The sequence below is a fragment of the Nannospalax galili genome, unplaced genomic scaffold (assembly GCF_000622305.1).
Source record: "Nannospalax galili isolate Female #2095 unplaced genomic scaffold, S.galili_v1.0 scaffold875, whole genome shotgun sequence".
Classification (NCBI taxonomy): domain Eukaryota; kingdom Metazoa; phylum Chordata; class Mammalia; order Rodentia; family Spalacidae; genus Nannospalax; species Nannospalax galili.
Genome location: NW_008337059.1, coordinates 343,700 through 366,099, shown reverse-complemented (window position 1 = coordinate 366,099; position 22,400 = coordinate 343,700). Strand labels below are relative to the sequence as shown.

The following is a 22,400-nucleotide window of genomic DNA, read 5'->3' as shown; positions in this document are numbered from 1 at the left end:
ACATGTGAATTTCTTTTGTAGTTTCTGACTCTTGTGTGATACTCGGGCCTTCAAGTTTAGTTCTGCTTCTTTTTTTTTGAGCTTTATGTGTCTTTGTGGTTTACTTTTTGGGTATGAAGAGCTGGTTCGTCTAAGCTTCTGGTTCTCTCTTTTGATTTTATATTGTCGTGGCCGGATTGATTTTGTCTTCAGGAGTTCCGCGGTGGCCCAATTCCAATGTGGATCAGAAGTTTTCAGACTTTCTCCTTAGGTCTGGAATCTTCTAAGAATGCTTTTGGCCTCAGGAACTTGGGTGTTGGCCTGACCTGAGACCCTGGCCGTGGCCATGCCACGCAGAGATGCAAAGGCAGATGGGGAGGGAAGAAGCCCCAAGATTTCCCAGGGAGTGGGTTGAGTAGCTGGGTTGTACAGGGTGCAAAGGATCAGGGAGCGGAAAGGTAAGCCTCGGAGCCCCAGCAAGAGGCTGTCAGCCCCAGAAAGAGGCTGGCAGGTGTTGCAGGACCAGGGAAGTAGAGGGAGGTGAGGGCGGGGGAGTACCAGAAGCAGTACACCTGAGGCCCAAGAAAGGCACTGAATTGGTCTGGGTGAGAAGGGTCAGGAAGCAGTATTGGTTCCCCAGGTGTCTGGGGCCCGAAGACTAGGAATGGTGCAGGGCCCAAACTAGGAGTATAGAACGGCAGGTGGGATGGAAGGGTGAATGTAGCTTAGGGAGTCCCAACACGGAGGGCTGCGCTATAGACTTACCCCAAGAGGCCTGAGGATAGTAGTGCAGGCTAGGAGAGTTAGCCAGTGGTGCAGGCCCAGGGAAGCAGAGAGAGGTGAGGGAGGGGCCAGGACCAGAAGCGGTGCTCCTGGGGCCCAAGAAAGGGACTGAGTTGGTCTGGGTGAGAAGGATCAGGAAGCAGTATTGGTTCCCCAGGTGTCTGGGGCCCCAAGACTAGGAATGGTGCAGGGCCCAAACTAGGAGTATAGAACGGCAGGTGGGATGGAAGGGTGAATGTAGCTTAGGGAAGTCCCGGCCGGAGAGCTGCGCTATAGACTTACCCCAAGAGGCCTGAGGATTAAGTAGTGCAGGCTAGGAGAGTTAGCCGGTGGTGCAGGCCCAGGGCAGCAGAGAGAGGTGAGGGAGGGGCCAGGACCAGAAGCGGTGCTCCTGGAGCCCAAGAAAGGGACTGAGTTGGTCTGGGTGAGAAGGATCAGGAAGCAGTATTGGTTCCCCAGATGTCTGGGGCCCCAATACTAGGAATGGCGCAGGGCCCAAACTAGGAGTATAGAACGGTGGGAGGGATGGAAGGGTGAATGTGGCTTAGGGAGTCCCGGCGCAGAGAGCTGCGCTATAGACTTACCCCAAGAGGCCTGAGGATGGTAGTCACAATTTTTTTTAGATAGTGTTTCATGTAGCCCTAGGTCTGTAGTAGAGGATGACCTTGAACTTGTAATCTCCCTACCACCACTTACCAGAGAGCTGAGATCAGACGTAGGCAAGGTGCATCATGCCTAGCTTTTAAAAAATGTGTCATACTAGGGCTTGGTGTGGTGGCATATGCCTTTAACCCCCGTACTGGAGGTAGAGCAGGTGAATCTCTGTGAGTTCCAGGCCAGTCTGGTCTACTAGCCAGTTCTAGGCTAGCTAGGGCTACAGGGAGACCCTGTCTTTAAAAAAAAAAAAGTGGTACTAGGGATTGAACCTAGGGTTTCATGCATACTAGTCAATCACTTTCCCAGCTAATCTTCATCCTCAATCCTTATAATTTTTGGTTTGGATGTAAGTAATATTCACATTATTTAAAAATTTTAGAACCCTGGGAAGAGAGTAAATGACATAAGGTGAGGGTACTGTACATGGCTGTGGCTGTCACACCAAGGAAAGGGGAGCCACCCAGCAGGGCAGAGGAACCTGGTTGGTGGTTTGGCCCCTGTTTGTGTGTCTGGAGCAAAGTGGATAATTTATCTCCTGGCACCGTCCAGCATTGCCTCTGTTTGTCACAGAAGTTTCCATCAAAACAAACCCACTGTGTAGCTGCACTCCGTTTTTCTTTTTTTCTTTTTTCTTTTTCTTTTTTTTTTTTTGTTCTTTTTGTGACAGGGTCTCTGTCTGGCCAGGAACTCTCTATGTTAACCAGACTGGCCTTGAACTCACAGAATCCATACCTGCCTCTGCCTTCTGAGTGCTGGGGATCAAAGGCATGCGCCACCGTGCCCGGCTTGCACTCCGTTTTTCTGATGTTAGCTGTCAGTGTGGAAGCTCTATGGAAGTTCTGACAATATTAATATTTACTTTAAGATGTTATAAAGAATTGTGCCTTCTCGATGACTTCTTTTCCGATTACCTCTCAGTAATGGAGGCTTAATGAAATCACTGCTTTCTCTATGTTGATATACGTATGACTGTTACTGCAAGAACCTGCTTTGTACCATTAATGCTTTACTTTATTAGCATTTCTGAGTAGTATTCATGAATCATTTGGGCAGCATTTAGAACTTACTAGCACTTTCTGTTATTTCTTTGTCAACAGAACAAACTTTCTACTTTTTATTTTATAATGAAAATAGCCCTGAAAATCACACAAACGTATTTACAGGGTCATACTTCATTTAAAACATTTGTTTTAATTATAGAAAATTTCAAATATGAAAGTATTTGAAAATGGAGAGAACAGAGTAGTAAGTCCTCAACTCTAACCTATCACTCTGCTTAATAGTTCTCAAAGATTTTTTTTTTTTATTTTTATTTTATGTGTATGGTTTGAATCCCAGTACCCACATGGCAGCCAACAACTGCCTATAACTCCAGTCCCAGGGGATCCAACAGCCTCTTCTGACCTCCGCGGGCATTGCACAACATGGGTATACTTACCTACATGCAGGCAATACATGTATATACATAAAATAAAAGTAATAAAAAAAATTAAAAAAAAAACTCAATAAAATATATTGAACATTTTTCATGTCAATGTGCAGATATATAAGTTGACCTCATTTCTTTTTTCTTTTTTTAAAAAATTTTTTATTTTTTAATTTTATTTTGTGTAAGCACACCCGTGTCGTGCAGTGCCCTCAGAGGTCAGAGAGGGTGTCAGATTCCCTGGAACTGGAGTTACAGATGGTTGTTAGCTGCCATATGGGTGCTGTGAATTGAACCCTGGTCTTCTGCAAGAGCAGTCTCTCTCTCTCTAGCCCTTCTTTTTTCTTCTTTTTGAGACAGAGTGTTCCTATAGTCCCAGCTGACCTAGAACTGACTACATAGACCAGGCTGGCCTCTATCTCACAGAGATCCACCTACCTCTGCCTCCCAAGTGCTGGCATTAAAAGTGTAAAAAGGCCTGCAGAGGCATGTGCCACAATGCCCATTTACTTCATTTCTTTCAACACCTGTATGACATTAATTATATTGTATAGGTGAACTATAAATTATTTACCCAATTCCTTTGCTGTTAGGTTATTTCCATCTCTTCCCCATTATTGTTCTAAACAATACTGCTTTAGTCCTTTCTTCTTCTGTGGACTTTTTTAAAGTACAGTAGCTGGATCATAGGTTAAGCACATTTAAACCTTTGAAGCAGTCCAGAGTACTCTTTAGCAAGGTGGTATGGGAAATTTACATTGCTAAGAGCAATGAAGGCTGTTACTCATTCTTCCCTGTTAGCATCAGACTCAGGGAAGTTTGAGGAACCATCTTGTGTGGTCACACGAGGCACTCACTGTATTGTGCAAGATCTGAGGGTAAGGTTGTGTTCCATAATTTGCATCTTCCTTCCCTAGTTGTTAGGAATAATGTAGTTATGAGTATTTTATAGGCTATGAATCTTTGCTATAATTTCCTGTGACTTTATACCCTCCAAGAAGCATAAAACCACATTCTCCTTAATACTCTTTGAGTTACAACATTATTTAAGGGATATTGTTTTTAAAAAAATATTTTATCTATTATTTTTATTTTATGTGTATGAGTGTACTGCCTGTATGTGAGTGCACCCCTGTCGTGCAATGCTGCGGGGTTAGAAGAGGGCTTCGGATTCCTCTGGAACTGGAGTTAAGGACGGTTCGTAGCTGCCATGTGGGTGCTGGGAATCGAACCCATGTCCTCTGCAAGAGCAGTCAGTGCTCTTAACTGCTGAGCCATCTCTCCAGCCCCCCGGGATATTGCTTTTTATGTAGGAGGCTGTACATTGGATGCTGTTTACAAACCTCGGAAGTCAAAATATGTACTAAAACAAAGCAGCGCTAGACAAATGGATGAGGTAGATGAACAGGGGGATCTTAATAAGATTGAGTTGAAGGGTGAGTTAAGGAATTTTGTGGGAAGTTTTTGTTTTTTTTTATATGAGGGGTCCGGGCTCTCACTCTGCTGCCCAGGGCTGGCTGTTGCCCCCGGGCTCAAGCAGTCCTTTTGTTGCAGCCTCCTGGGTCACTTGAATGCCCGGTGAGGAGATAATTAATTAACTTTGTTTTTTTTGCTCTTTTTTTTTCACAGGCAGCAGTTGGCTATCTTGGCTGACTTAGTGAAAGATTTGCCGCTGGAGTTTGACTTCCTCTTTTCACAGTCTCAGGCCGAAGTGATCTCTGGGAAGCAGGAAGGTACTGGGCTTCTAGCCGTGGAACTGGGTCTCCTCTGAGCCAATCACAGCTCAGCTTCCTTAGCAGGCGGTTAGGATGTATATATGTATTCAACTGACTCATTTTTCTGTCAAGAGATTTCTTGATTCTGCTCAATAGTCTATTTGCAAATTCTTCATTAACAATCTGTTTTAGAGGGCTGCTTGTAGAAATCATAGATTTATATCCAGTTTTGTTATTTTGTCGTGTCCCCCCCCCCCAGCTGAGGACTGAACCCAGGGCCTTGTGCTTAAGCGCTCTACCACTGAGCTAAATCCCCAACCCCTATATCCAGTTTCCAGTTTTAACTTTGCATTAGAATTATGCTTAGTATTTATTATCTAATGATAACCCCAAATGGATCTTTGAGTAGCTAAGTGTACCTTGGAAAACATATAAAGTTCTAGGAATTGTATAAATTTTTCCAAATTTAAGTGTAAAGCAAATTACTATGTTAAGGTATGGTGAAACCTTAATTTCAAGAAATGCTTAGACCGAGTTACTTTATTTTGAGCGCTCCTTTTACTGCAGTTACTGTGCACTTTTTCTACTAACCTAACCTGGATTTTATGTTCTCATGTGGCCCAGATGTGGCTAGAGTGATGCATTACTACCATTTCTTTTTGAGACAGGGTCTCACTATGTAGCCCTTGCTCACCTGGAACTTGCTTTGTAGACCAGGCTGACTTCATACTTGTGACAATCATCCTGTCTCTTCTTCCCTATTGCCGGAATTATAGGCATGTGCCACCATGCCCAGCTGTTTCCATTTCTTGAAAGGAGATGATCTTGGGTTGAGGGAGATGGCTCAGTCTGGTAAAAATACTTGCCATGCAAGCAAGCATGATGACCTGAGTTCAGTCCCCAAGTATCCACATAAAAAGTCAAATATGGTGACACACCCCTGTAACCCCAGAGCTGGGGAGGCAGAGATGTGATATCTGGAGTTTGCTGGCCAGCTAGCCTACTAGAATGGGTGACTGAAAAGTAGGGTGGAGAGCAATTGAGGAAGACACCTGATGTTGACATCTGTCCTCCATGTACATGCACACGTGTGTGTGCTTGTTTGTATGTGTGCATGCTTGTATGTGTGCATACATACACAATTAAAAAAATTTTTAGAAAGGAGGTGCTTTTATGTCTGTAGTTGCAGTCTATCAAAGGAAGGAGATTTCCCCTTTAAAATTTCAGTCTTGAAGTTTCGGTTTTCTTCTTAATGTTCTGTATCTTTGCTGACATTTTCTTTTTTGTAGACTGAGAATGCTCATTTCTTGACCACATGGCCTCTTTCATATGTTTGATAATTCCAATAAATAAATAAATAAATATATATACACACACACACACACACACACACACACGTATATATATATATTTGAGACAGGGTATCCCTGTAGCCCCAGCTGGCCTGGAACTTGCTATGTAGACCAGGCTGGCCTCAATCTCACAGAAATCCACTTCTTCCAAGTGCTGGGATTAAAGGTGTGTGCTACCATGCCCTGGTTCACGAATTGAGATTTCCCTGCTCTTTGTGTGTGAAATAATTTTGTATTGTATGTAGGACATTTTCAATATTAAGAGGTTTTTGGTCCTGTTTAAGTTGTAAGGAGAACATTTGATTTTCTTTTAAACGTTTTTTTAAAAAAAGTACTTCATATTCAATTTCATACCCACTTTATATGGGTTGATCCGAGGAGTTTGTTTTTTTTTTGTTTTTTTGTTTGGTTTGTTTGTTTTTTGGTCTTTTGAGACAGAGTCTCCCTATAGTCCCAGCTGGCCTGGAACTCACAGAGTCCACTTGCCTCTGCCTCTCGAATGCTGGGATCAAAGGCACGTACCACCAGGCCTAGTGATCCTAGTAGGCTTAAAAAAATATTTATTTATTTATTTATTTATTTATTTATTTATTTATTTGGTATATGCATCTATTTCTACCATGGAGTACATGTTCATATAGAGGTCAATCTGAGGGGGAGTCCTTTCCTTCTACCATTTGGGTCCCAAGAATTGAACTCAGGTTATCAGTCTTGGCAGCAAATGCCTTTACCCACTGAACTATCTCGCCAGTCCTTGTATCAACTTTTTATTTTGCTTTATACCACAACATATATGCAGTACCCTCATCCTAAGTGCCTGTACCCACTGATCCATCTCACTGGCTCTCAGATAACTTTGTTTTGGTGTTTTTTAGAGAGGGTCTCCTTGTCGTCCTAGCTGGCCTGAACTGGTTATGTAGACCAGGCTGGCCTTGAACTCACAGAGATCCGCCTGCCTCTGCCTCCCAAGAGAAAATAAGTCTTGAATCCCTGGAACTCGAGTTACAGTTGTTAACCATCATGTGGGTGCTGAGAATTGAACCTGGATCTTCTGTAAGAGCAGCCAGTGCTCTTAACCACCGAGTCATCTCTCCAGCTCCTCAGTTAGCTTTTCGATCAAAGCCCTGACATTATTATTTGGATAGTCCTGTGTGTATCAACAGATGGCCAATCTGAGACTTGGGTGATAGGCTGTCCCACTGTTGAGTCCTGAGGCTGTGGGCATGTTGTTGGGGATCAGCTCCATGCATGTGCAGCTTGCAGGTGAGCTCAGAAGTTCATTCACAGCTGTATTCCCCGCTCTCATGGCATCCCTGACACCCTCTAGTTCTTCGGAGCTCACTTTCATGGTCCTCTGGCCAGAAAAGCAGGCTTCCGGTGTGTCCACTGTACCAAGTCTGTACTGTGATTGAGCTGCACCCAGGTCCAGGTGGGCAGAGAACACAGCAAGAAAAATAAGTGAAAGGCTATGGCTCCTCTGACCAAAAGGAATTCATTTCTTTTAACATTTTAGGTATCTGTCCACCTGTGCCTTATCATCTGCAGGAATGTCTCGGTAGGAAGGAACAGAATAAATAAAGCAAGCCAGGTCTAGCATGGTGGCACATGCCTGTATTCCCAGCACTTGAGAAACTGAGGCAGGAGGATTATCCCAAGTTTGAAGGTATTTAGTAAAGTGAGTTCCAGGCTAGCCTGGGCTGCAGATTGAGACTCTCTATACAACAAAACAAACTGGGTGCAGTGGCACATGCCTTTAATCTCAGCACTGGTAAGGCAGAGGCAGGTGGATCTCTGTGAGATTGAGGCCAGCCTGGTCTACATAGTGTGTTTCAGGCCAGCTGGGGCACAGAGAGACTGTCTCAGCCAACAAAATGAAACAACACAAAAACAAAAACAAAAACAAAAAGGGCCTGAGGAGATAGCTTAGTCAGTAGTGTTCTTGTGGTATAAGCATGAGATCCAACTTCAAATCCCTAGCACTCATAAAATGCCAGGAGTGACAGTATGTGCCTATAAACCCAATACTGAGGAGACAGACGGGAATTCCTGGGGTTTGCTGACCAGTCAGTCTTGCTGAATTAGTGAGCTCTGGGTTCAGTGTGAGACCCTGTCTCGATAAATAAAGTGGAAATCAATAGAGGAAGACACCTGACTGACTTTTGGCTTCCATGAACACCCCCTATCCCCCCATGTGCGCACACACAGGAAAACATAAAAGGCAAGGATTCCCCCCGCCCTACTGTCTCTAAACCTTTGGAATCCACTTTTTTGCTTTTTGAACCAGAAAGCAAAGTCTGAAAATTCTTTCTGTCCACACCTGTTCATACTTCATATTTCAAACTGCTTTCAGGTTGAGGCCAAGAAATATCTAAGGGGAAAAAAATGACTCACTACTAGTTTGGGTATTTTAAATGCTTGCTTCTTTCTCAGTGTGCTATTTGTTTAACATCCAGAGTTCTCACAAATCTGCCCTGTGCATCCCACCCAGAGCTTATATTTGCATCTTGTGAAGACAGTGGGTAGATGCATTACTCTATGTTGCCCAGAAGCACAATTCCAGGACCCCCCTCCACCACCCCCAGTGCATAGACCCAGCCCAAGCACTTGGTAATGCTAAGTAGGTGCTCTCCCACTGAACTGCATCCCCAGCGCTTAAACTTTTAAACTTTTATTTTTTGGTTAGTTCCTATTCTTTGTAGAAGAGCTGGAGATAGTAAATCATTGTAGAAGAGAGAAAATTCACATAAAAGATTAAGGTGGCTGGGAATGTGGCTCAGTACCTGCCTAGCATTCATGAACCCTGGAATCAAGCCCCAGCATCCTGGGGATGGGGGTTGCCAGATGGAGAAAGAGGGAGGGAAGAGAGAGAAAGATTTAAAGTCCATGCACTGAGAGCATGAAATAGAATGTTGTGCTTCACTTTTTTCTAAGGGAGGGAGGAAAAGACCAGCCATAGGGAGAGATACAAGCATGCTATCGCAGTAGAGAATTAAGGAGCCCTTTTATATTTCTTACTTAGGAGTTTATGCTTGGATTGGAATCAACTTTGTTTTGGGAAGATTTGATCATGAAGATGGTGAGTAATTCTGTCTTGTGATGATTCTTCAAGGGCTAAAAGTTTAAATCATAACCTATCAGTAGTGTGTAAGTGCTAGCTTTGGGTTGTTTACTTTTTTTCCTTTTTACAAACCTTTTTCTTCTCCTTTTTTTTTTTGAGACAGAGGCTCCCTGTAGCCCCAGCTAGCCTGGAACTCACTATGTAGACACATGACTGCCTCCTGAGTGCTGGGATTAAAGGCATGCGCTACCAGCTACCATGCTTGGCTTTTACAAACCTTTTAATATGGAAGGCTTCAACATCTATAAAGAGGAATAAGTAATAAAATGAACTTGGATGGACTAACAGACTCAACACAATACTTAAAATATTTTGCTAGTTTTTTGTGTCTGTCCTCTCTATGTAATACTTTTTTTTTCTTTTTTTTTTTTTTTTTGAGACAGGGGCTCCCTGTAGCTCAGCTGGCCTGGAACTTGCTATGTAGACCAGGCTGGTCTGGAACTCACAGAGATCTGCTTATTTCTGCTAGGATTAAAGGTGTGTGCCACCACAGCTGGCCATACTTTTTTTTTTAATAATTTATTGAGAATTTCATACAGGCATATAAGCACATAAGGTGTTTTGATCAAATCTATGCCCACTCCCTCCCCTCCAATTCCTCTCATATCTCATTGCTTTTTTCTGATAACTTCATGTATTCTTTCTTCTTCCTCTTCTGCTTCTTCTTCCTCCTCCTCCTTCTCCCTCTTCCTCCTTCTTCTTCCCCCTCTTCTTCCCCCTCCCCTCCCCCTCCTCCTCTTCTTCATGGGGCTTTTTGCTACTCTAACATTTTCCCCTCTGAAGAGGTAACCCTAAAATTTTTTTAAAGATTAGATAAGAGCTCCCAAATACTCTCAATATTTTTGGCCCTTGGAATAGAATATGTTGCTAAGAGGCCCAAGGACATTGTGAGTTTTAGCCAAGAAACTGGCTGCTTTTCTTTGGGGTCTTTTTACCCTAACTGCCTAGCCAATTCCTACCTCCTATTCTTATCACACCATCCTCTGAAGAGGTACCCAAATTGCCAATGGTAAATCGAGATGCAGACCGCTCTAGCTTCTTCCATGCTGAACAGGGACGCAGGGTGAGGCAATTGGAGTACCCCTTCAGTGGGCCTATCTAAAAGATGCCCAAATTGCATAATTCTTATCTCAAGGAGGAAAAGAAAGTCTTTGACTTGTGAATAGGAGATGTGAAGGAGAAGTAAAGGCAAGAGTAATTAGCACTACAAGTTCCAGACAGGGAACTAGAAAAAAGTCAGAACACGGCAATTTTCAAATGTTCTTATGAGAGTCCACTGAAGTTTCTTGACAAGGGCTTCCAAAAACATCCCTCTATTGGGTTCCTCCTCATTTTTCTTTTGTTTTCCAAGACTGGACTCTAGAGTGATGGATTCAGGATTTGCTTTCAGGTATGCTGATAGCTGTTGGAGTGGTTAGAATCAGTGTCATTTCCCTCCAAAGGCTTCTAAAGAGAGGTGGCTATCATTTTAGAACAATAGCGGGTTGTCTCCCTTAGCTACAGGTGGGTACTTCAGTATTACAGACCAAGATTTGAAGTCTTACATCTGAGCAGCACTTTCTGATTCAGAACAAAATCATCAATGAGAAATAATTGTCTAAATAACTTTTTATATGGACTTAAGCCTAATGTCTGAGAAGTGTAATCCCTTGAACTCTTAAAGAAATATACTGATGACTTTACTCTTTGGTTATACTTTCCTTTTGGGTGTTTAAGACATACAGCTGGCCCAAATAAATCAATTTATTTTTACACTTAAGGCCATTTGAGGATCTGTTCCTCAGGGGTCACATGGGCTTGGGAGGAGCTCCTGGCTCCTTTCTTTTACCAGTTCCATCTATGTGAAGATAAGTCAAAGGTCCTGCTTGACTATGGCTGGCTTCACTTGGAAGCATGAGTTGACCCTCTGAGTTGACCCTCCTCTTTGTAGACTGGACACTGGTTCAGGTCTATCTCGTGGGGTCTCCATGTCCTCCCTGAACAAGAGGACAGGTGACTTACTACATTTACAGGACATTTTGAGAGATGTCCCATAGTCCCCTGGAACTTAGTTGACCTTGGACGGCAAGGGGGGCCCTGAACAAGAGGACAGGTGACTCACCACAGTTACGGGACACTTTGAGAGATGTTCCATAGTCCCCTGGAACTTAGTCGACCTTGGAGGGCAAGTGGCAAAAACTGTCCTTTAAGTCCCTCTGACCAGATTAGTATAGGCCTCAAAGTATGGCTGTTAAACATCCAATAAGGTTAGTTCCACCAGTCTGGTACTTTTAATTATCATGTGCTATGTAGATAAAGCTTGGGTGAAAAACCAAATATTCTCAGATAAACCATGACTAGATGTATATTTTGTTCCTTAAACTAGTTACCTAAACTATGACCTTAGAAATTTTAAGATTATGTGTATATTATTTATGTCTCATTCTTTATATATCATAACAAACCTACACAGGCCTACATCACTTGCTTAGGCTTTCTCATTTTTTCTACTTTGGAAAACATCTCCATTCCCATATCCTTTTAACATCTTTTACATTCTTATTTTCTTTTTTTAAATAATTATGAGACATAATAACATTAACAAATAAATTTTCCATCTTTTGTGAGAATTCTTTTCCTGGGAATACTAAGCAATGCTTATTCCCTTTTTTTTTTGGTCTTTTTGAGACAGGATCTCCCTGCAGCCCCAGCTGGCCTGGAACTTACTATGTAGCCCGGGCTGGCCTTGAACTGACAGAGGTCCGCCTGCCTCTGCCTCCCAAGTGCTGGGACTACAGGTGTGCGCCACCACGCCCGGCTGCTTATTCTCTTTTAAGGTTCTATTGTCAAACCAATGTTTGACTAAAGTTTTACTGGGGAACCAATGAATTTACTAAGCTTACTTATCAAGATAACTGAGGGTTGCTGAGGTGTATGAATGACCTGAGGGTATGCACACTGGAAAGCCTTTACCCAGCATGGGTCAAGCATGGGCCACACTTTTTTTTAAACTCCCATTTTTTTCTTGTGTTTACTTATTTATTGTACATGGGGGGATATGCACATATGGCTTTTAATTACTCAAACCCTGTTCTCATACCATTCATTTCAGAATCAGATGCCGAGGCTTCCCTGGAATCGGTAGCAGGACGCAGAAGGACTGTGGGGATACTGGATATGGGAGGAGCCTCTCTCCAAATTGCTTATGAAGTTCCTACCTCAACCTCTGTCCTTCCTCCAAAACAGGTACTTTGCCTTGTATGGAAGTTCAGTTAGAAATGTCAGTATTTGTGAAGGAAGAATACTCTCAGTCTGGTGCCTGAATTCTGTTATTTGGTCAGATAGTTGCTAGCTTAGATTATCTTGAGTAGGTTACCTCCCTAAGACTTAGTGTCAAAAAGGCACTAAGTAATAGTAAATAGTATCTATCTTGTAAAGTTGTAAGAATGACTTGATAACACTGTATGAAGTACTTTAGCAAATGGCCAAGGTTATGTGTTTGATACATTTTTAGCAGTTATAATTAATACTGTGTATCTCCTAGGGTTGCCTGGAGAGTAAACATAAGTAGATGCTGGATGCCATTTGCTACATATCCTTTCTCCTTGTTCCTTTCCTTTGCTTCTAATACTCCTTACCTACCAGAATGTATTTATTTATTTAATGTATTTGTATGTGTTCCTGTGCGTGGGTGTGCATACATCTGCATGCATATGCATGTGGAGGCCAGAGGAGAATGCCAGGTAGCTTCCTTGATCACTCTCCACCCCACCTTATTTTTTGAGACAAGGCCTCGTTAAAATTGGAACTTGTAGGCTAGACTGGTTAGTCAACAAGCCCTAGGAATTCTCCTCTCCCCCAACATTGGGATTATAGGCACATGCTGCCACACCCAGCTGTGTGTGTGTGTGTGTGTGTGTGTGTGTGTGTGTGTGTGTGTAGGTGTACTTGAATGCTGATGCACACAAGCATGGAGGCCTGAGGTTGATGTTGCACACCTAGCTTTTTTATGTAAGTACTGGAGATTAAACTCAAGCCCTCATGTTTGTGTGGCAAGTATGGGCTGAGCCATATTTCCAGCCCCTAAAGAAGCTATTTTAACTTTTTTCCTTTTTGTGGTGCTGTGGATTGCATATGCCAGGGTCCTGCATATGCTAGACAAGTGTTCTGCCATGAACCGCATCTCCAGCTGAGAATGTACTTTGAGGGAGCTGATTCTTCAGAGAGAGAAAGAAGAATCTCTTCTAAGCACCTAGAAATAGGACATTAGTTACACTGCCTCCAGAAGTTTTAAACCTGCCATTGAGTCAGCCAGGGATCTCAGGCAGATCATGACAGTCCTGTAATTTGATCTAAATGGTAGTTTTGCATCCTTGGTGCTATAGATATTTTGGCCTGAATAATTGTTCATGGCTGGGTATCCTATGATGATTAGCATTGTCTGGTCTCTCCCAAATGCCAGTAACAGCCCTCTTCCCCTCCATTTGTGACAGTCGGAAGTGTCTCCAGACATTGCCAATGTCCACTTGAGAGAGAGGGTTTGAAATTGCCCCTGGTTGAGACCTGATTTTAACAGTTGTGACAATGTAGGGACTGTCAGGGTCAGTCCCGTTTTAAGGCTTGAATAGAAATCATGCTGGCTTCATAGAAAGTGACCATGGGCCTAGAATAGGTAGGCTTTTTCAGAGTAGAAGTTGAATGAGGGCTCTTTGCCTTGTGGAACAGTATATATACAAGGGCACAGAGAAGGCAGCAGTCTGAAAGGTCCAAGGAGCAGTGAATAGCCTTTTGCAGGATTTTCAGGAGTAGTTCTGGGAAGATAAGATGGAATTAGATCATGATGAGTCTTGTTGTCCAAGGGGCTTGGTTTTCTCTAGCTGGTATGGACCCAGCAAAAGTTTTGAGCAAGGCAGACTTATGAGCCTCAGTTCCATAGTAAAACAAACTCAGAAGGTCCTTTCCAACTGTAAGTTTTGTGACAGTGTTGGCCGTGTGCTGGTGTATTTTTAGGAAAATGATTTTGTTGTAAGTAGGAAAAAGAAATGTAGATCAGGGAGACTTGAATCAGAAATGGTAAAGGTTGACGAAGGAAATGGATGTGGAATTAGAAGGAAGGGGACACATTTCAACCAATATTTTGGAGTGAAAAGCCAGTGTAATTGGGTGAATGGTTGTGGTGGTGTGAGAAGGTCAGGGAGGAGTGAACAGCAGTGGTGAAGGTCCAGGCTGGGTAACTAAGAGGCAAAGAACCAGACACCAAGAGGAGGATGCAGGGGAAGTGCCGAGTTGATACAAAGCAAACAGTGTGGTCCTGAGGCTGTGGGTCAGAGCATCCATCTCATCTTCTAGCACTGAAGTCCTAAGACCAAGGAGATTAATGCTATGGTTGCAATGAGTCCATGCTGTGGTTGTAGATTTGGGAAACTAGTGTGCATATGAGGCTTTTTAGTTGATAATGTTAGTATTTATTCAATAGGTAAAATGAATTAATGGTTCTGTTATTGAGGAGTAAGTGGCAAGAGGCACTGGTCCTTAAAGTCTTAAATAATTTATGTGTAGAGATTTAGAAAGCAACACTGGTATAGAAAGTTTACTAGCAAGCAACAAATTAGATGCATGCATAGCAATATAGAACTCTCAAAATGGTTATTAGTGCTTAATAAAAAAAGGAAAGAAACACATTTAAAAGAGGTGTTGGAGGGGAGGGAGTGGGTGTAGATTTGATCAAAACACCTTATATGCATGTATGAAATTCTCAATAAAGTTTTTTTTAAAGTTAAAAACATTAACTAATCTCTAAATGCCTAATGTATGCTGTAAAAACCATCACATTTGGATTCCAGAACATTTTCAACACTGCAAAAGGAAACTCCATATTGCTTAGTGGTTATTTCCCATTTTCCCATCTCCCTGTCATTTTCTCTTTTTTATGGATCTCCCTGTTCTGGAGCTTTCATATAATGAAATCATACTGTATGGTCCAACAAGATTTGTTGATGTTGTAGTATGTGTCAGAACATCACTGCTTTTGCTGGCTGAGTAACTTTCCATTGAATAACCATTCTGTGTTTTGTTTATCCATTCATCAGTGGATTCATATTTGAATTGCTTCCACATTTGGCTATTATGAATAATGCTGCTGTGAATAGTCATGAATACACTTTTGTGTAGACTTAAATTTTTAGGTCTCTTTGGTATAAATCTTGGAGCTGCTAAGTGCAATAGCATGTTCACAAAAATACCACAGACAAATTGTAATTTCTCTTTTGCAATAATATACATAAATTAAAATTGTATATAAAGTACATTTAGGATGCACATTTTGGCTGAGGTAGGAATGGAAGTGGATATGAGGATTAACAGAAATAATAAAAACAAAAATGTGACTTTGCCATGACAGTGGACCATGAGCTCAAGAATATGATTAATTTAACCTCCATATATGAAGTTAACAAAAAACAAGGGTGGGCATGGTGGTGCATGCCTTTAATGCCAGCACTCAAGAGGCAAAAGCAAGTGGATCTCTGAGTTTGAGGCCTGCCTGGTCTACATAGTGAGTTCCACACACACACAAAACCCCCAAAAAACAAAACCCAAACAACAAAACCCCACTTTTCTTTATAGGTAAACTAAAACTGAACTTTTCTAATGCCCAAATCTGTCACAGGAAATATTAAAACTTGAATAGTTTTAGAAAAGGTCATAAATAGATCTCATCATGTCCTTCTTAAAAATACTTTAAAAATATTTATTTTTAATTTTTTAATCTCATGTATGAGTGTTTTGCCTTCATGTATGTAAGTGCACCTGTGTTGTGCAATGCCTGCAGAGGTCAGAATGGGGCTTGATAGGAATGGTTTATTTGATTTCATGGTTTGAAGGGATTCAGTCCACTGTGGTGGGAAAGACATAGCAGTAGGAGTGTGAGGCAGGTGGTCACACTGTGGCTGGTCTCACTGCCTTATGGTCAAGGATTGGAGAGAGATGAGTGCTGCTGTCTGGCGTGCTTTCTCTTTTTTATGCAGTACAAGACCCCAGCCAGGGGAACTGTGCCATCCACATTCAGGGTGGGTCTTCTCTCTTCAGGTAACCTCTCTGAAAATGTTCCCACAGACACATACAGGGTCTTGCTGTGTAACTCAGACTGTCCTTGATCTCATGATCATCCTGCCTCAGCTTCCCGAGTGCTGGGATTATAAGAATGCATTACCGTGCCCATCTATGAGGATGCATGGATGCTACTAGACATTTTAAAGAGTAGTCAGAAAATGAAGCCTAATGTATTAACAGTGCCACAGCTTTCTAGAAATGAACCAAAATGCTCTTTCTTTCCTCTTGCCACTGTTTTATAGGAAGAAGCTGCCAAGATCCTGCTGGCAGAGTTCAACCTGGGCTGTGATGTGCAGCACACTGAGCACGTGTACAGGGTTTATGTCACCACCTTTCTGGGTTTTGGAGGCAACTTTGCTCGGCAGCGCTATGAAGACCTTGTGCTGAATGAAACACTTAATAAAAACAGGTACAGTTGATACGGGATCACATTTCAAAAGTAGAATGTCACCAGGCTGCAGATACCACATCCAGCTAAGGTGGATAACTCTGTCTTCCTTTCTTTTTTTTTCTTTTTTTTTTTTTTTTTTTAAATATTTTACTACTTTAAAAAAATTTTATGTGTATGAGTATATTGCCTGCATGTATCTAAGTGCACCCATGTTGTGCAATGTCCATGGAGGTCAGAAAATGGCATCACATCCCCTGGAAGTAGAGTTACAGACAGCTGTTAACCACCATGTGGGTGCTGGAAACTGAACCCAGGTCTTCTGCAAGAGCAGCCTGTGCTCTTATTTACTGAGCCATCTCTCCAGCTTCATCTTTTTAACTGTTAAGCCTCCATAACTAAGTTCAGGGTGCTTTGGGGAATGTGGGTGTCCTGGAAGACTGATGATTACAAATTGCTTGGGTCACTGTGCTCCCATTGCCCCGGGGGGTGCTGTGATGTCTGGGGTGTCTGCTCTGAAGGCTTCTCGGTGTTCTTCACTACCTGCTTGGCTTCCTTTGCCATCTTGCTGCTCGTTTGTTCTGTTCTTGCTGAGCTGCATCCTTTCTCAGTACATTGGTATTTTCTGAGGAAGTGCGGAAGTCACCTACTTCAGGATGTGCAGAAGAAAAAAGTTTCATGTAGCTGCCATCTAGAATAACCTATCCTCCTTAATAAAGATTTTGAGTTTTCCTTGTAGTTGGTGACATGTCCTTAATAGTCAGATCCAGTTATTCCAGAGCATTCTGTATTACCACCTTCCCATTCCCCCCTTCAGTTTCTGCTTGTGGGTACATCATCCCACAAAGTGCACTTGTTCACATCTGCCTATTTAGGAACTGATGGACAGCTAACTCTAGTTGCCAATTTATGCAATTGCCATGTAATTTCTATCCTTGGCCAGATCTGTACATTAATCTCTTAGTAATGAGAGTATGATTGCTAGACAAGTACAGACCAAAGAAGTAGCACGGTGAGGAAAGAAGCAAATCTCGCCCCCACCCTACCCACCCAGAGGCTCCAAGCTTTGTGCTTTGCACTCTGGAGCTGGCACTCTGCCTGCTCTGTCCACAGCACATTTTGCTGCTGTGCATGCCAGGCCGGGTGGCCCCTGAGCTTCCAGGGATTTCCTGCCTCTGCCTCCCATCTTGCCATAGGAGCACTGGAATCACAGACAAGCACTCTTGTGCCCAGTTTTTACATGGATTCTTATTGGGGATTCAAACTCAGGTCCTTATATTTTTACGGCAAGTGTATTACCCACTGAGCCATCGTCCCAATCCCCAGTTCTGTTTTTATTTATTTTTTAAGATTTGTTTACCCTGGGGCTTGAAAGATTGCTCAGCAGTTAAGGGCACTGGCTGCTCTTGCAGAAGACCCACGTTCAGGTCATGGCAGTTAACAACCATCCATAACTCCAGTTTCAGGGGATTGATACCCTCTTTTGACCTCTGTAGGCATGGCACACATGGTACACACATATACATGCAGGCCAAACATTCATACATAGAAAAAAATATAAAAAACTTAAAAAAAAATTCTATCTTATGTGTGTATGTGTGTGTGTGCACAGATGTGTGCCAGACCCACAAAGGCCAGAAGACAATATTGAATCCCTTGGAGTTGTATAGAGGTGTTTGTGAGTGTGAGCCTCCTGATGTGGATACTGGGATCCAAACTCCAGCCCTCTGATAGAGTAAGCAGTAAACACTAACCACTGAACAATCTCTCCAGCCTCCCAGTTGTATTTTTAAGAATGAGAACCTTACTCAGCATGTAAGATCTTTGCACTTTTCAGAGACGTGTAGGAATGAAGTCCAGATGGAGAACAGCAGATTCATGTCTCCTGTTTACTCTTCACTGGGAAATACATACTGATGGTGGAATTGAGTAAAATTGATCACTGGCACATTTCTCTTTTTTTAAACTTAATTTTCTTGAGTGTACATATGGTGCCTTGCATAGTACTACTCCACTCCATCTCCATGCTGGTTATGAAAATCAGGACACGATATCTGTGACACCATTGTAGTTCTCAGATGAGGCTGGGTTAGCAGTCTCATGTTTTGTTTGTTTTGGTCATTGTGATAGATTGCTGGGCCAGAAGACAGGCCTCAGTCCTGACAATCCATTTCTGGATCCCTGCCTGCCTGTGGGACTCACAGATGTGGTGGAGAGGAATAATCAGGTCCTGCATGTCCGAGGAAAGGGAGACTGGGCTACTTGTGGGGCAATGCTGAGCCCCCTGCTGGCTCGCTCCAACACTAGCCAGGCCTCATTGAACGGCATTTACCAGTCACCAATTGACTTCAACAACAGCGAGTTCTACGGCTTCTCTGAGTTTTTTTATTGTACAGAGGACGTGTTGCGCATTGGTGGTCACTACCATGGGCCAACATTTGCCAAGGCTGCTCAGGTAACTCATTAATAATAAAGATGACTTATGTTGGTAAGCAGCCATTTATTGGATGCTTACCTTTGTGCAGACAATGTACAAACAGTTTTGCATGCATGATCTCATTTGATTCTTTACAGGGGACTTATAAACCCTCATTTTATAGAGGTGAAAGTGAACTGAATCCTGTCTTCTAAACTGCCTCTTTGTTTTTTTATTTTTTTTTGAAACAGTGTCTTACTATGCATCCCTATGTAGGGCAGGCTGGCCTTGAGCTTGCAAAGATCCACCTGCCTCTGATAGAATTAAAGGCCTATCATGCAACGCCCCCTAAACTGCTTTCTAATTAATATGTTTAGGTTTCCATGGGTGTTCTATCACCTAGGTATAAAATTATTGTACTGGTGAATAGTTTTTTCCTCCAACTTCCTAGTAATCTTGTTTGATGTTTATGGCCAAAATGTCATTTACTTTTCCCTTTGCTGTGTATCTTACTTGTAAGATACTCTTAGTGGGAAGGTCCAGTTTTCTTCTCTTGGTTTGAGTATTAAGAGGCCAGAGTAGGGGCCAGAGAGATGGCTTAAGAGCAGTTAAGAGCTTAATGCTTTTCCAGAGATGGAAAGAATCTGTCTTCTTTCATTTTTCAGTCTTTCTTTTATAATTCTGTAGGAAAAACTTGCAACAGAATAATCTCTGCTATCCCGTCCCCGAAAGGCAGTCCAAGAAATGTTGTTGAACTCTTGCTTTGTACTGCTTTTTCTTCTCCGGCTCCAGAAATTTCATACTCCCTAACCTTCCCAGAGTCCAGGACTCCCTGACTGCTCATGACTTGAGTCTTTTTCTTATACTAAGATTCTTCAGATTCTGTTCTTTTGAATACCAAAGTGCTCAAGTTACTATTGACTTACTAATTTGCCTTTCTGAAGTAAAAGAGATAAATTTTGTTCCTTTAATTAAAAAAAAAAAAACCCAATTGGAACTTTGTCTTCCTACCTCAAGATACCGTAGCCAAAATTACCTGTTTCCTTTCCTGCTCTATTTTTCCACTGAGCACTTATGTCATCTTGCATAGTGTGTGTGTGTGTGTGTGTGTGTGTGTGTGTGTGTGTGTGTGCATGTGTGTGTGTGTGTGTGTGCATGTGTGTGTGTGTGTGTGTGCATGTGTGTGTGTGTGTGTGTGCATGTGTGTGTGTGTGTGTGTGTGTGTGTGTGTGTGTGTGTGTGTATTTACTGTCTCCTTCCAGTAGAATTTAAGCTTTATGAGGACAGGCTTCATCTCTTTTCTCATTGCTTCATCCTCTAGCACTTAGGAGACTACCTGGCACCCAACAGACATTCAGAAAATGTTAGTCTCTCCTGAACCAACCAAAACCAATCCTTTGAGAAGACCAACCCCAAGGCAGGCTGATGACAGGCTGTTCTCCTTGCCCATATAAGTTCTATATAGAGTAGAGTGGAACTAGCGCCCTGGCTGTCAATGGCGCCATTTCTACTCCTAACCTTAGGCTGTCCTTGTATTATGGATGGGATGGAGTAGAGAAGCACGGCACCGTGTTCGGTGAGTGAACATACCACTCGTTTTCCTTGGTTAGAGAATAGCCCACGAGTAATGAAGTGGAGCATTGTGCCTGTGGGAAGTTGGAGGATCTGCCTGCAATTTGTGTTGCACTGTTTCTCTGTGGTTGTTCCAGGATTACTGTGGCATGGCCTGGTCCGTCCTAACTCAGAGATTCAAGAATGGCCTCTTTTCTTCACATGCAGATGAACACCGTCTCAAGTAAGTAATTTTCTACGTTAGATAGGGTCCTAAAACACAGGTAGCAGGTTATATTGGAGTCTGACCAGCAGTACAGATCAGATTTTAGGCTGAAGAAGAATGTGATTATTTCTGATTTTGGGTTTGGGGCAGGGGATCAGGGACAAAATAGAGAGCTAGTTTTTGTGAAGGCAAGGGAAAGCAAAGAGAGTTCTCTCCAGTGATTTAGCATCAACAGTGATGGCCTTTTAAATGTTTCAGTATTTTATTATAGAAGATACCAAATTAGCTGAAAAGCAGAAAAAATATGTAACTATTACCCAGCTTCTACAGCTGTTTAGCTTGAAAATTTCAAAGGTGTAAACAAAAATAAAATAGCCTAATGCCTTCCTACACCCCTGGCATCTAGCTTCTCTTGGCCAGTCTTGTTTTTCATCATCTCCCCACTCGCTATGTCCCTCTTACCACAACTGGGTTATTTTGAAGCAAATTGCAGATGTCATTCAGTCACATTTGTAGTTATTTCAGGATGTTCTCCAAAGACAGGTACTCAGAAAAAGAAAAGCAAAACCACAGCCACAGAATCATTACCGAAGGTAGTCTTCTTCCCTTTCGAGGTGAGATAAAGTAGGCTCAAATTTGGCTCCACCTAGAGGCGAGAAGGTGAAGTAGGGAGAGGCAGGTAGGTCATTTGACATCTGGCAGGAATACATGGTTACTACAAAGAACACAGCCAATTACTTTTTCTTATTTTCTAAATGTAATGATTTTTTTCCCTCAAAACACAGATATCAGTGTTTTAAGTCAGCTTGGATGTATCAAGTCCTACATGAAGGATTCCACTTTCCCTATGACTACCCAAACCTGCAGACAGCCCAGCTGGTATATGATCGAGAGGTACAGTGGACGCTGGGAGCGATTCTGTATAAAACCCGATTCTTGCCACTCAGGTAAAGTGAGACTACTCAGGCTGTTACCTTTATCTCAGAGGATGTTAGGTTCATGCCTCAGGATAGATTTCTCAAGTGAGCCCTTCTACACTGCCATCCTCCAGACTCCTGTTATTACTACTTCCACGTGAGCCACTGTTCTAGTCAAGCATGCTGAACAGACGTTGAGGTCAGTTGTCTGGAATCTGTTCCTCATCTCTGCTATTCAGAGTCAGCTTTATTTGTTCTCCTACAATAGAGCAGACCTTAGGACTGGGCTCACACTAAATGCTTCTAAGATACTGTTGAAATAAAATGCCAATCTTAGCCTGGAAAACACATCAGCAATCTTTCCTAATGAGTAGAGTCACTCCAGAAATTGTGTCATTGACCCGGAACAGTTTCTGGTCATTTCTCATTAGAACAAAGGATATGACATGTTTTTAGACTTGTTTTCATCCAGCTAAGGTAGAACAGTGCCTTGCCTTTTTGTCCTATATTTGGAACAGTTTTGAGGTTCTCTTTTCCTAGTTTTTAGGTTCAGATTAAGATGTGCTTTTATTCTTTGGTGCCCGTTCCTCTAAATTCAGTGTCAATAGGAACCAAACAGAAGTGAGGAAAGTGGGCTGTGTTGGGCTGTGGGGAACCAGAGAATGTACATCAACTAAACTGCTGATTACTGTCAGGCCAAAATAATGTCCCAGCATTTGCCAGTTCTTATTTGTCCAGAGAAACCAGAAATTCATACTTTCTATGTTTTTGGTTTCTTTGATG

The 22,400-nt window shown here is 42.4% G+C and overlaps 1 protein-coding gene across 1 annotated transcript in view; it reads left to right on the top strand.

The window, feature by feature from the left end:
* Entpd7 (ectonucleoside triphosphate diphosphohydrolase 7) overlaps positions 1-22,400 on the top strand; it is a 53,922-nt gene that overhangs the window by 25,968 nt on the left and 5,554 nt on the right. Inside the window, exons 6-12 of the mRNA XM_008831940.3 lie at positions 4,475-4,578; positions 8,932-8,988; positions 12,122-12,255; positions 16,362-16,528; positions 18,638-18,962; positions 20,633-20,718; positions 21,486-21,647. Coding sequence (XP_008830162.1) covers positions 4,475-4,578; positions 8,932-8,988; positions 12,122-12,255; positions 16,362-16,528; positions 18,638-18,962; positions 20,633-20,718; positions 21,486-21,647 — 1,035 coding nt within the window. The remainder of the gene's footprint in view (positions 1-4,474; positions 4,579-8,931; positions 8,989-12,121; positions 12,256-16,361; positions 16,529-18,637; positions 18,963-20,632; positions 20,719-21,485; positions 21,648-22,400) is intronic.